At 41.3% G+C, this 14,281-nt stretch overlaps 1 protein-coding gene across 1 annotated transcript in view; it reads left to right on the forward strand.

Moving 5' to 3' along the window:
- Nucleotides 1–14,281, forward strand: part of ccser1 (coiled-coil serine-rich protein 1) — a 131,665-nt gene that overhangs the window by 3,606 nt on the left and 113,778 nt on the right. Inside the window, exons 2-4 of the mRNA XM_084946730.1 lie at nucleotides 3,501–4,518; nucleotides 5,204–5,621; nucleotides 11,250–11,434. Coding sequence (XP_084802856.1) covers nucleotides 3,526–4,518; nucleotides 5,204–5,621; nucleotides 11,250–11,434 — 1,596 coding nt within the window. The 5' untranslated portion in view covers nucleotides 3,501–3,525. The remainder of the gene's footprint in view (nucleotides 1–3,500; nucleotides 4,519–5,203; nucleotides 5,622–11,249; nucleotides 11,435–14,281) is intronic.

The following is a 14,281-nucleotide window of genomic DNA, read 5'->3' on the forward strand; positions in this document are numbered from 1 at the left end:
TTATTTCAAACCGATGATCATGTACAGTATCAGTGTAAAATTACTCTGAGATGGGAGGATGTCTTTGTGGCATTGTCTGCTGATTGTTAACTATTGTTGTAGGGTGTGTCGATAAGATGCCAAAAACCGCAGAGCGCTGCATGAGTAAAGTTCTTCATTCTGTTTTGGTTTATTTGAGGATTGTGATATTAATATATCACTATTGTTACATGGAGTGAAGGCCACAATGACAGAAAACGTAACCTGTCATGTGTTTAATTTGGGAAAACTAGAGCTGGAGATCTAGAAACGTGCTTAGAAATCTTTCTTCTCCAATTCAAGTAATTCTTGATTTAAGTGAACATCTAAGCGGACAGTTATATAGAAACAACTCCAGCTCACAGCAAAACGAGCACTTTGTATTCAGCTCAGCAGCTCTGAGACTAATTGCAAAGCAAAGGGGAACTCAGATTAGGTGAAGTTTTGCTTCCTTTTTTGTAGGTAGCCTCGCTTCATGAGCAGTTACTGAGCAGTGATGAGTTTAGGCAAATGCCTGAGTGTCTGTTAGCTCTTTTGAGCCTATAATGTAATTTGTGTTAGATTATAGATGACAGCATGATTATAATAAAACAATGCTTCCAAAGGTAGTATTGAGTGAGTGTATATTTGACATTTTCAGCCCCTGTAAAGTCTGACAACAGGTTGTTTGCCCTTATTGTTAAATGAGAGAGGCGTTCTCAATCTGATTTAATCTGTCTAATTGGTTGTCTTAATCGGTTAGCGCAGAGTACTATGACCAGGTCAAATGGCTGTGTGGTGGGTTGAAAATCTAAAGCTACTAAACTGTTGGCTAATCTGAAAAGGAAGTGTTTGATACGGCTGGTGACCGCTCTGTCTTGACTTGCACGAACAGCTAGATGTGATCGAGGACAGACCCTAGCCTAATACGTGTATGATGAGTTGTTTTACGTGTGATATTAACGCCGTTGTTTGGCAGTACTATTTATTGACTTCCTCTCTCTCTTCCTTTTCCATTTTATACATTGCATTGAGTTAAATTGTAATTTAAAATTTGCATCACATTTAGAATATGAGAACATTTACTTTCAGGTAGGTGAGACTAATAATACGCCACTTCAGAGTGGAGAGTGTTAATGTAAGCTTATTAGGCAGAGATTGAAAACAAAACACTTCAGGAGCTCTTAGAGAGGTCGCCTCTTCAATAGTACAGGGACTGCATAGTCACTGTTACGCTTACTGAGTGCAAAAAAACAATGACAGGAGTATTTGCTCAAATGAAAGCCTTCCTTTATGACTCAAAAAGGGGAACTTTAGTCAGTTCCTACTAGCAGTGGGGCATTGTGTTTACTCAGAGACTCTCTTTGTACGATCATGTGAGGAACATTGTTGCAGGCTGACGCTCTAATTTTGTATTGTCAACAGCCAGTGCAGGTGAGAGGGTGAGCTATAGGCCAGGAAGTTATGGTTGGCCATGAGTTGTACTGGTGCTGTTATATTTTTTTTCCAAAATTCTGGTCTTTCCTATTTTGTTCTTTTCCATGTTGTGCTTTCAGTCAGTGGCTGATTTATTAGTGCTTGTGAAAGCTACATAGTAGTTTATAATGTATGGATAATCTGCACCACTGCAAACACTTAGAGGTTCTGCACGTAAAATCTATAAATCCATTACTGAATTCTTTTAGGGGCATTTTTTTCCCCCTTTATTTAATAGTGAGAGGAGAAAGACCAGGGGAACACACACAGTGAACCACTAAAGAGCCACAGGTCATTTCAACCATATTGCATATGGCTGAAGGTGATACTGGACGTCATTTCCTTACCCCTCCTAATTCAAGTGCAGAATCCTAGCTATGGTGGTCAATGTAGGATAAACAATTAAGTGAAGCTTGCTTCTGTGATACCGAGGTGAGCTTTGAGGATACGCTGAACTTTTCTGTTGGTAAGCACAGAAAAACCTCTGTTAGCTGCTGTTAGCATCTGTTAGCTGCTGTTAGTCTCTGTTAATGAAACATTTTTTAAAGTTGATCTAGCATTGTTGGACTCAGATACTTAGTGGATAAAGTCTCGTATAATGTGGGAACGTAGTCAAATTGTTTATTAGAGGTGTATATAGTGTATATTTATGAGTACAACATTCTTTTTTCTATCAAATGACCTTAAAAAATGAACTTACTGTACCTGTAAATAACTGTGCTAAGATTTGATCTTTTTCTAGTACATCCATACAAGAAAAACCCTGAAAGAGCGCTTAGGATATTTTGTAACTCTCTCTTCTTCACTTCCTTCCATTCTGTTTGTCTGGCTCTCCCCTTGGGTTAGGTCTGTCTGCACAATTTAGTTGTCAAGTAAATGTTAATTGTAATGTGTGACATGTTAAACAGAAATCAACCCTCCAGGTCTCATAGCAGATCTAATAATAGTCACGTTTCTTTACATGCACTTCCAAGTGAAAATGACATTTTGGGGCAATAAAGAGCTTTTTTTTACTGTTTGATCTTATGAAATATGAGATGTATCAGAGCAGCAGTTCTTTTGTGAGACACGCCAGATGACCTTAAAGTAGGGATGGGCTAAAAGTGAAGTTCTCGGCTAGTATTGATGTTTTTAAAAAAACAATTTGTCCAGTAGCCGATGCCAAAACAGACGTTATTTTTTGGTTTTCTTGTTAGTTTAATCCACTTTTGTGCTAGAGAGAAACAAAGAAATTCTCACTATGAAAAAATAATTGAACTATTTTAAAGTCTTTCACCCCTTCATCCCTCCTGTCTTCAGACATTTAGCAAGCCCCGAATTGATGTGGCTCAACAGATGAACATCGACTGCTGCTAGCGCTGAATGTTATCTGACAGGCTGATGACAGACAAAAAGGCCTTTTACACCCAGAATACCTGCTTTACCGAATGAAAAATACTGCCTCTCATTCTGTGAGATCTCACACCTTTGTGAGAGTGTTAGATCCGTCTTTGTTCACATGTACTGATGTACAATAAACAGAAGTACACTTCAGCTAAGCCCCTTCAGTATGCTGGGTGTGTTCAGACTTGACAACCACTTTATTTGTATGGAATAAATGTGAAATGAGATTCTGTTTTTGCCTCTTTTGAGCTCTTTTGAGGCAGGTGTTTGATTAAATTTTTCCATTAGAGAAAGTTCACACATAGACACTAGGAGAAATGGTGTAAACAACACTGTTTTGGTTTAAGGAGTCATTTCACATGCCCGATTTGGGAAAAATCTCTTAAGTATGACACTTTTTCCATATCAGAATGGGTAAAGATGCAGCAGGAACTTTAAGAGTGGGAAATGTGAGCAGTTTGTACAGTTAAACTCCATTTTTGAAAAATAAAATTGTGCTCCAAGGGTTAATGGACCGGACTTTGAGAGTTCTTAGCTGCCACATAAGGGTTTGGCACCAGAGAAGAAGTGGTGTATGCCATGCTGTATTCAGGAGTTGATGAATGGTTTATTTATTAAATGTCTCTGTCTGCTTGTTCTCTCAGAGTGGCCCACTGCCTCAGCTTTTAAATGGGTGAATCAGGCTCACGGCGATCAACTCTTGTTTCCCGCCTGCCAATCTTCCGCCGCAGCAGCAGCAAGAGGCAGGAGTCCCTTCCCTCCTCTCCATCTTCAGGCGGAGTGGGAAATGGCGTCCACACCTCCTCGCCTTCCAGCACCAACTCCAGCTCCGGCAGCACTGGGAAACGGCGGAGCCTGTTCCGCACGCCGTCTCTCAGCTTCGCAAGTAAACGGAACAGCGATCCACGTGTCCAGCCTATCAACCTCAACCTCACACCGCCGCTGACACAGAGCACCGATGCCAACGGAAATAATCAGCAGGCAATAAGCACGTCGGTGTCGACGGGGTTCAGCGATGGCGGCGGACGGCCCAAGTCACGCCACTCATTTGGATTTGGCAGCCACAAGCAAAAGAAAATCACACGCTCTCAGACTGAGGACTTTGACAAGGCTTCATCATCGTCCTCTACGACCAATCGAAATGTGTTCATCAACTGCATCAGCAGCTCGGGAACCAATGAGGGCGATGACTCCGGGATCCTTGATGACTACAGTGGCGGCAGTAACAACAACAGACGGTCATCACGCCAGAAGAAACAGCTGCTTCCGAAGTCTTTCTCAGCTCACCAACGCTTCTCCCGGACATCTGATCATCACAGGCCCCCTGAAGTGAAGCTGGAGCCTCCCAGCACCACCGCTACCATCACTCCAGGGGCAGGAGGGCTCACCCCAGGATCCTGGCCTGGTGAACTTGGTGCTGGTGGTGAGAGCTCACTCCAGTCCCCTATGATATCAGAGGATCGAACCACAGCGATCACTCCTTCCGAGTTCATTCCAATCACTGAAGACTCTGTATCTGAAGTAGATGCGCTGCCAGCTCCGAGCCCCGGATCGGGTTCAGCACCAGAACCGGCCTCTACACCAGGGGTAGATACGGAAGCTGCTCCACCCGATCATCCACCTGTTCCAGAAAACTTCAGCGTGGCTGTCTCTACCTCCCAGGTATCATGTTTGTTTTGTTGAAGAAGGTTTAAAATCAAATGGGGTTAACCAGTATAGACTAACAATGAGTTTAATAACACATAACAGCTTTTATGATAAAAACGCACCACATTTAAATACTAAGTAATCGGTCTGCATGTAACCAAATAGACTTAAAAAGATCAAAAAATGTTAGGGCTTCAGGAATACAGCTGCAGTTGCCGTTAAATGCAAAAACAAGAACAAGCACAAAGGACGAGTATTTGTGACCACTGTTTGGAGTGTGTGAAATATGGAATAAAAGTTGAGCACCGGGCATAAAAAATCCTTTTATTGAAAGAGCTTAGGCATGAAAAAGAAGACTAGTGCATGTCTGAATTCTGCCCTTCGCATTTCACACCTTTACGCTCACAACTTTTCCTCCTTCAAAGCATTTATTCAGAGATATTATTCTGTTTTACTGCCAGCTGAGGGAACTTCAAAAAATGAAACCATTCACTTTCCTTTATGGCTTTAGAGTAGTAAAGACTGCATTATTTTGCTGTCTGAACATGTGCACTTTGGTGCATGAGAACACAAACATCCACCTTTTAAATGCTAGCTGAAGGGCGATCTTCTGTATGTAAACTGTTAGCTTTTTGCTTCATTATCTTGCCAGTGAGAAATTTGAACTTTGCACATACTAAATAAAATGCCTTCTCCTCAGGTTTTCTTCACTCCTGCCCAATCAAGCACTGAAAAACCCTTACTCCCAGACGCCAGCACAGCCAACAACACAGACTATGAGACTGCCGTTTCCGTCTCGGAGCCTGAGACGGCCGTACCCTGCCTACCTCTGCGGGAACAGTCACTGGAGGAGAGGAAGGAGAGGGAGGAGGAAAGGAAGGAAGCGAGGAAAGAGTTGTCAGCAGAGAAGAGGGAGGACTTGGACTTAGAGAGGAAGACAGGTTACCACACAGAGACCACAAGTGAGAGCGAGGCGTGCGTCGTACGCAGTGAGGGCTGCCACTCTAACCCTGAGCAGTCAGAGAGGAGGGCAAGAACCACGCGATCTTTTCAAGAAAGAGGAAGCTTCTGCGGCTGCCATGAACCCAGACCCTCTCACTTGAGGAAACCACACACAGGTATCAAATTCAAGCAAATGCTTGCAGGTAAATAACATATTTACATGCAAAGCCAAAGCCACAGGCATACAAATGTATACAGCCTATGTGGTCAGTGTGAGTCATAGAGCTGGGCTGATCCCATGGTGTAAGAAACACACACCAAGAAAAAAATGTACACACGTTACGTTTGCTGGAAACTAAGCCTTTAACTTCACACATACACTTTGTTCACTCTGACACTTTTATTGTCTTGTACTTCTTTCCACACTTTATGACTTAAACACACAGATTCACTGTACTGACTTGAACAGATAAGGCATTTCCAAAACACCAGTGTAGGGTTTGGCAATAAAAGGCTCAAAATGATATCACAACATTTTAAGGGAACTTACGATCATGATTTTGATGACAGTTTAGAAGATATAGAGAAAAAACTACTGAACAACTTTTTATCTGTAATTGCAGCGACAGAGAGCAGCATTTATTACTGCAAACAAAATGAGGGCATTTTCTGTCCTCCTTTTCCAGCGAGTTACTGTCAGTGATGACAGACTACATAATTGAAAGCGTAAATCTGTTGCCACAAGGTGCCAGCAGAAGCAGCTTTACAGTGCAATAGTGGTGAGACAGCAAACCAAATCAGTAATTTCATTCCACTGTTTGCTCGTCCTGTCACACCGAGCCATGCTTGGGGGAGTCATTTGTTTACTATTGGTTGCACATGACCAGTTGCTAGTATCTCCACGTCGTGTGGATTCTGATGGTGTGTTTTGGCCTCAAGTGGCGAAACACATTTGGTACTAAATCATCATCATGAGAAGCTGACACATGGCTCTTGCTGTCAGATATGCCTGGGCTTGTCTTGTTTGGAATTGCTGTATTGATTGATATCATTGATATCATGATATGACACTCATTTCATGAAGCTTTCTACATGCTGTTCTTGAGCTAATCTGAAGGTCACATTAAGTTTGTAGCAACTGACTCTGCGCACTACGCACCTCAGCATTCACTGAGCCCACTCTGTGATTTTATGTCGCCTACCACTTTATATATAACTTTCACTTTGTTATAATACCACTAATAGTTGACTGTCGAATACTGGAGTTGTTGCACAGGCTGGAATTCACCGAGCTCCTGAGAGCGACCCATTCTTTCACAAAGGTATTCAGAAGCAGTGTGTATGGTTAGGTGCTTGATTTGTACACCTGTGACTATAAAGGTTATTGAAACACCTGAATTCAGTTATTTGGGTGGGTGAATAAATACTTATGGCAGTATAGCATAGGGCTGGGCGATATGACCCAAAATTCATATCTCGATATTTTTTAGCTGGATGGCGATATACGATATATATCTCGATTTTTTTTTTTAAAGCCATAAGGTAAGAACAAAAAGAGAGTTCTTAGTCAAAGCTGTGTCCCAGATGTCACACAGGCACTTTTATTAACATACAGCGTAGATGTACATGAAGAAATTACTCAAAAATAAATTATCAGCATTTATTAAATAATAATGCTCCATAAATAAAAGAAAACAATGTTGTTTTTGTGCATAACAAAAAGCTCACAATTGTGCAGTCAAAATGTAAACTAAAAGACAATGAGCATAATAACAAAGACAGACAGATTTCACAGCTGCTCTGTTCCCAAGTTCTACTGCGTGACTGACAGCCTTGAGTTTGAAATCCTCTTTGTAACCACGTCTCTTAACAGGTGCCATTTATGGTCCTTATACACACACACACAATACTGTAATATTACGTTGAAGCACAGTACGTATCACTCCGCGAGGCTCCGGACTACGGTAGCCGTAATGCTCCGACAATCCATCAAGCGGTGCAGCTCCGTAGCTTACCAAAGTCGAACTAAAACATTTTTTGACAGATTGCTGAGCGCCGTGTACCACATAAAATCGGTTCGCGGTCAGTAAGCACAACCAGAATTCATACATAAGGCGCGCTGTCGATTTTTGAGAAAATGAAAGGATTTTAGGTCATGCAGCCCCTGTGGGCTGCATGTCGTTAGCGCGGTTAGCTCGTTAGCGCGGTTAGCTCGCTAACACGTTGACGCCGTCCAGCCGCACGGGGCGATCCACAGTAACTCGATATTTGGCGTGTTCATCTTGTCGTTGCCTGCAGGTGAAGCTATGGGGGAGGAGGAGTTGTGTTCAGTGAAGGAGAGGCAGGCCGAGTAACGCAGCGTAGAGACAAAAGTGGACGAAAGAGAGGCAAACTTGCGGCTCCACAAGTATAATTATAACGTAACATAGACTATATCGATATAAACGATATTGTCACGTCTTATATCTCGTATGAAAATATATCGATATTTTTAAAAAACTCGATATATCGCCCAGCCCTAGTATAGCATACATCATAGCAGGTCTTATTACCATCTTGTAGCCCTTACCTTTGACTCTTGCTGCTATCCTCTATCACAAATCACCCCTAACACTTTTCTCCGCCTACTCCACCCCGGCTGCACTCTTTTCTTCACCTCTGTTATGCACCATTTGTTGCTTCGGATTTGCATGAGACAGGCGAAAGTACTTAAACTCATCTGACTTCACCCCTTCTGCTCATTGAATGGTCACTGTTACACCTGTCTCCTTCTCATTCACAGACGTGTATTCTAACTTTCATTCCTCCTTTCCAGAGCATACCTCCACCCCACCTGTTTCTCTTCCACCTGCTACTTACTCTCAGGGGCAATCGCAATGTCATCAAACGTTATAGTCGATAGAGAATTCTGCGCTACTACTACAAACAAGGGCTCATCAGGCCCAATCCCTGATGTAATCCTACCCCCACCTTGAACTCATCTGTCACTCCTAACATACACCTCATCACTGTCTCACTGTCCTCAAACATGTCGTGGACCCGCGTCACATACTGATGCATGCAAACATATTGAACGTGAATCATTGTCGGATTCTAAATTGTTGTTTTTCCATGAAAAAATTTATGGCAACAGTATTATTGTATTATTGGGAGATGTTCATTTGTAAGTATGATCTGAACAAATTGCTGTTAATATAGTCACTGTTACGTTTTCATCAAAAAAAATCCACATTCATCTCTGCTGAAATGAGTTTGACAGTAAACATTTATTATGAAGTTAAAGTGATGCTATGCTCCTGCTACTTCAGTGTTGTTTGGTTTTATTACTTCCCTATGCGTGATTGTACAAGTGTGAATTAGAATGCCAGTAAAAATCTTGAGAGTTCATTATCAAGCCTATCAAAGAGATTCTCCCAGGAAGCTGATAAGTGGAGGTGCTGTAAATTGGCATAATCGAGATTTAAAATGATATTATTCTCATGTCTCACAGCTTGGTCCCACTTGATGATTGCAGACTACAAGATGATTTGTATTGACATACGGAGCATAATGCCTTTGCATTGTTTGCTTCCAAATTGTTTGCTAATTCAAAGTTGGGAGTGAGAATGTTTCCAGACAATAAACGAATTAGGGCTGGAAATCGGCAACATGAATTTCAAATCAGATTTGAAACTCGTGTGGCTGTCAGTCCTTCTTGCAGCAGCTCAGGCAGTTAATCTGGAAAAATCCTTTCAGTATATTAAATTAGTGGCAGCTGTGGACTGACTGAAACAGTAAGTGTCACATTGAAAGTGTTTTTCTTAAATAAAGCTGATTTGTTAATGTTATTCTTAATTCACCTCCAGCTGCTGCAACACAATGCGCACTTTCTTCTTGCCAGACTTTCTCTGGTAACAACAAAAAATGCCTACAAAACTGCTCAAGAGAGGTGAAGAAGAAAGGGTTGAGTGGGTGGAGACGACTATTGGGGTGATTTGTGACAGAAGGAAGCTGCAAGAGTGAAAAGAAAGGTTTACAAGATGGTACTGAGACCTACTATGATGTATGGTTTGGCACTTACAACAAAGACAAGAAGCCGAGTTGAAGATGCTAAGATTTTTGTTAGGACTGACTGGAATGGAAAAGAAATGAGGAACAGCTGAGGTTGAGTAGTTTAGAGACCAAGTTAGAGAGGCAAGGTTTAGACAGTTGGGACATGTGCAGAGGAAGTATAGTGGATATACTGGACACAGGATGTTGAATATGGAGCTCCCAGGCAGAAGGACAAGAGAAAGACCACAGAAGCGACAGAAGAGGATGTTAGAGATCGAGTGAGATGAAAGCAGACAATCTGCTGTGGCGAGCCCTAAAGGCACCAGGCGATAGAAGAAGAAAATTTGAATCATTCAAACATGAAGTCCAGGGCTTCACTGGGAGGACTGTCTAAACTGTTTGATGAGGAATCAGAGGTCAGTTGCATACCGGCAGTACAGGCACTTTTGGCTGCTCCCTTATTTTCTTCGCCACAGCAGATGGATCCACTCGTTTGATTTGGTTCACACAATTTTATGCCAGATGCCATTTCTGATGCAGTCCTCTCTTTTATCCGGGCTTAGTACTGGCATTATGTCGCCTTCTGACTGGATTTGTGTTTCCTCACCGTCTCGAACTGAGGATCTTTCACTAGTGAGACAAATGTGTTAACCACTGTAGCGCTAAATTGTTGTTTTGTTACCTTCACAGTTGAAACTGAAGAGACTGATAAGAAACCACCAAGGTTTAGTCATGTTCAAAACATCAACGCCATCCACGTTTCCTGTATAAAATGTGGGCATTGATACACTTTGATGATGCTCCCGATTTGCCTTTTTTTTTTCTTCTGTTAGAAACTCTAGAAGGACTGTAACCTTGATTATTGCAACTGTTCAAGGCATGCAGTTGTGCAGTCGAAACATGGCTTGATCGAAGGACTGTCTGCAAAGCGAACACGTAACATGGTATTAATGGCCTATTTTAGCAACACACAGACACACACAGCATTTTGCAATCCCTCCTGAAGGAAAATAGCTGAATATTGATTTACACTTTGAGTTTCTGGCTTCCAGGCAGTGAGAACTACTGACAGACTATCACTGAGACAAATAAGCTTATCTGTTGACTCTACAAAAAAGGAATTTTTTGTGCAAACATTTGAACAGTCTACAATAAGGGTCCCAATGTGTTGTAACTCCATGTGTAGCTACAGATGCAATCATGGCACTTCTTCAGTGTTCTCATGTCTGCTTAGTTCTTGCATGAAGGCTACCGACTTACATACCTGTTGTTTGCGCGTGTAAAGGTTCAGGTAACAGTGTGCAAGTGTAGCAAGAAATAAGGCAGATAAAATGGCTCATACAAAGTCTTGTTTTTGTGTGTCTGTGTGTCTCCTCTTGCTTACCGACAGGATGTGGTATTGTCTCTCTGTTTTCACTTCAATCTTCTAGGAGATCAAAATAGAGCAATTATAACAATCTTTCATTTATCTGAGGCGTATTTCCCCTGAAAACAATAAATAGCATTTGACCAAAAGCAATATTGCTGAAAATCTTTGTAAATGGAAGATTGAATGTCGTTTAAAATGCTGAATATATAAAAACATTGTGATTTAGTTTCATGAAACAAAAGCCCTTTTCTAACAGGAAATAGGGCTGACTGCATTAGGAATACAATAAAACATGATTACATCTATGCTTGTGGAATCACTGTTAAAACAATTTCACCTGAATTCATTATTTCTCTCCATCTGTCTGACTGTGTAATTCTCTTTGTTTCATTCTTTCCTCCAGCCTCACTGTGCAGCAGTGCCAGCCCCTACCACGAGGTGATGCGGATGGAAAGACGTCTGCGCTCCTCGTCCGAGGGGGCTGGTGGTCCTCGTATCCATGGAAACCACAGAGACGCCCCCGGCATGGAGGGATGTGGTCTGCTCAAACACAGAAACAACTCCTCATCGTCTAAACTCGGGAGCCTGGTAGGTCTTAAGCTTTCTGTGTTTGTTTGCCTGTGTTTATTCGACAGCAGTGCCCTTTGATGATTATGTCATCAGTAGTTGTTTGTGCACATTTGCGGTAAACTATTTTTTATTTATATATATATTTTACATCAGCTAGTCATATATTTTTGTGAGGCTATAATACATAATAAAGCACAAAAGTGTAAAGAAAAAAAAGTTACAAATATATTAATTTGTGTGTGTGTGTGTTTCTGTATATTTAAAGCACTTTTGTGCTTTATTATTTGTGTGGTATTGTGTTGCTTTATATCATGCATATATACTCATTTGTGTTGAGGTGTCTACAGGAGTTTTGCCTTTTTGGTCAGTGATGGAGGCACTTTATGAAATGCACGCATCTCAGATGAGATATTGGCCACACCACTCTGTTGGCCCTGCTTCAAAGAAATTCTCCTCAGAAACATAGCTAACATGATGAGGGGCAATTGATTTTATTGTGATAAATGCTGTAACAACCAATTGTGGAAACAGTGTTACAGGTATTTAAGGTGTTTTTATGCCTACGGTTTGTTTACTCTGGTATGGACTTTGTGATTTTGTTTCTTTTCACACAGAAAATTCAAGAAAATCCAAAAGCATCACTACAAATCACGTGAACTAAATAAATACAGAAGGAGATAAAAAAAAATGTAGTCCTTTGACCAAATTGTCAATAAGGCAACATACCAAGTGAGCTACTGGTTGATTTTGCAGGTAGTTGCTATAGTTTGTGTAGTTTGTGCATGTCTATAATACTCTGCTGCATCCCAGAATGCGCCACATAGCTGGCTACAGGAAGGCGTTTAGCTCCAACTTTCAGCATACACACAGTAGTTGGATCGGATCAAAGTCGGATCACATTTATGCCAAAAACAAACCCCACTGGAGTTTATCTGGAACTGGACTCATACCACCTTCTCCAAAGCGTCTTGTTTTGATCCACACCTGAGTGGAATTACCACATTAACATCTGCACAAACAAACTACACTAAGGGTGGGGTATACTGGTGCTGAGTTGTGCAGTTCTAAATGTAAAACGTTCACGCTGGCTAAAGGACCCTTAAAGAGGATACTTGTGGAAATGCTGCTGGGTTTGGTCACTTTCACTAACAACATCAAGTCATTATTAAAGTAGTGCTACGACTCTCTGACCTTACTTTTTGCCACTGCTGTGCAAACACAGCTGGTGTAAACACTGTACTGCCTGTTCATACTGGCACGCCTATACTCAGTGTACATGAAGGGTTATTTGAAATGCATTTACAGGCTTACTAGTATAGAAAGAGATTTTTAAAAAAATTAAACCTTGTCTGGATGAAGACGGTTTGCTATTTAAAATCATGTTTTAAATGATTACATTTAATTTCAACAATACACATAAAGATAACGAGGGGAAAAATACCCTCTTTAGTTGATTACTTGATTGTCATTTCAAGTATAAAATTGTGTCTCTTTTGAAAGGGAATAAAAAGAGAAGATGTAATTGGCCTCAATCATAGCCGACCACTAATGCAATGCCATTTCATATGTAATGTAATAAAGGATCCGGCCTAATCTCACTCAGTGCTCATGCCTCTGGCTATGCAAACACTAAATGTTCCAGCATGCCCTCAGCAATGCAGACATAGCTCTGTTTACTTTTTCAGCTTTGACTCAGAAAAAAAGTTGTAAATTGTTGGTGTGATGGCATGTTGGTGGTGAGTAAGTGTCCTGATAATCTCAGGAAGTAACATTTTGAAATGAGATGCTGTTGAATTGACTGTAAATTAAATGGTGAATGCAGAAGTATACACTGTAGAGGTGGAACAGTTTATTAAGGGTCACCACTTCTTGATTCTTTTTAGCTGTACTTAACAAACGGATTAGGGAAAAGTGGTTCATCAACTCACAGATTGTTACTAAGGGATGTACATGCTCAGCAAGGCTGGTTGTGTCATTTAAATGATGTTCAATTGGTACCCAAATGGGGCCCAAAGTGTGACAATAAAATATCCCCCCAACTCTTGATACTAGGCAGGATGGATCCATGATTTCATGCCTCAGTTTCCTGCTCTTAAACTGACAGGAAGTGGCACCCGGAGTGGTCTTCTGCTGTTGTACATTCAGAGATGCTCTTCTGCATACCTGGATTGTAACGAGTGTTTGTGTGAGTTACTGTTGCTTTCTTTATCAGCTAGAAGCAGTCTAGCTGATAAGAAGCCAGACATCCTCTGAGTTCTGGCATCAACAAGGCATTTTCACTCAGAGAACTGCATGCTCATTGGTTAGTTTCTCTTTTTTAGACCATTCTTTGTAAACACTATAGATGGCTGTATGGGAAATTGCCAGTAGATCAGCAGTTTCACCGTGCCGATTTGAATATGGCAGGGCTACTGCACTCTAATTCTTGGTCGGTGAGTGCATGTCAGGTGTAGATGATGGTCTTGCAGTGTATTGCCAAATCCCTCATTGCTATGGTATTGTATCATACTATGAGGGATTGTGTGATTCCAACCCCTAATACAAGTCTTTTATACCTTACTCATTGCATCTGTCTCTGGACATGATGCACACTTCAGTAAAGATGAAGGAATGTCTTCTTTCCCTTTTCTTTGTATATAAAGGGCCCGTCAGGGGCCTGAGTCATGAAGGAAAGGTACGAGCCTGGGAGTGTGTATTAAATTATGCATCACCACTGTTACCGTCATGTAAATTTGTGGGGTAGCTGTTAGGTATATACCTAAGTGTGAGCTTTCTAATTAAATACAGAACTAAACTTAGTGAGGGCATGACTGGGATACAAATGGTTTGCTTATTGTTTATACGTATACTGTTTGGATGATTATG

Source organism: Perissodus microlepis, chromosome 12 (genome assembly GCF_051167445.1).
Source record: "Perissodus microlepis isolate ML-2025 ecotype Zambia chromosome 12, ASM5116744v1, whole genome shotgun sequence".
NCBI classification, from domain to species: domain Eukaryota; kingdom Metazoa; phylum Chordata; class Actinopteri; order Cichliformes; family Cichlidae; genus Perissodus; species Perissodus microlepis.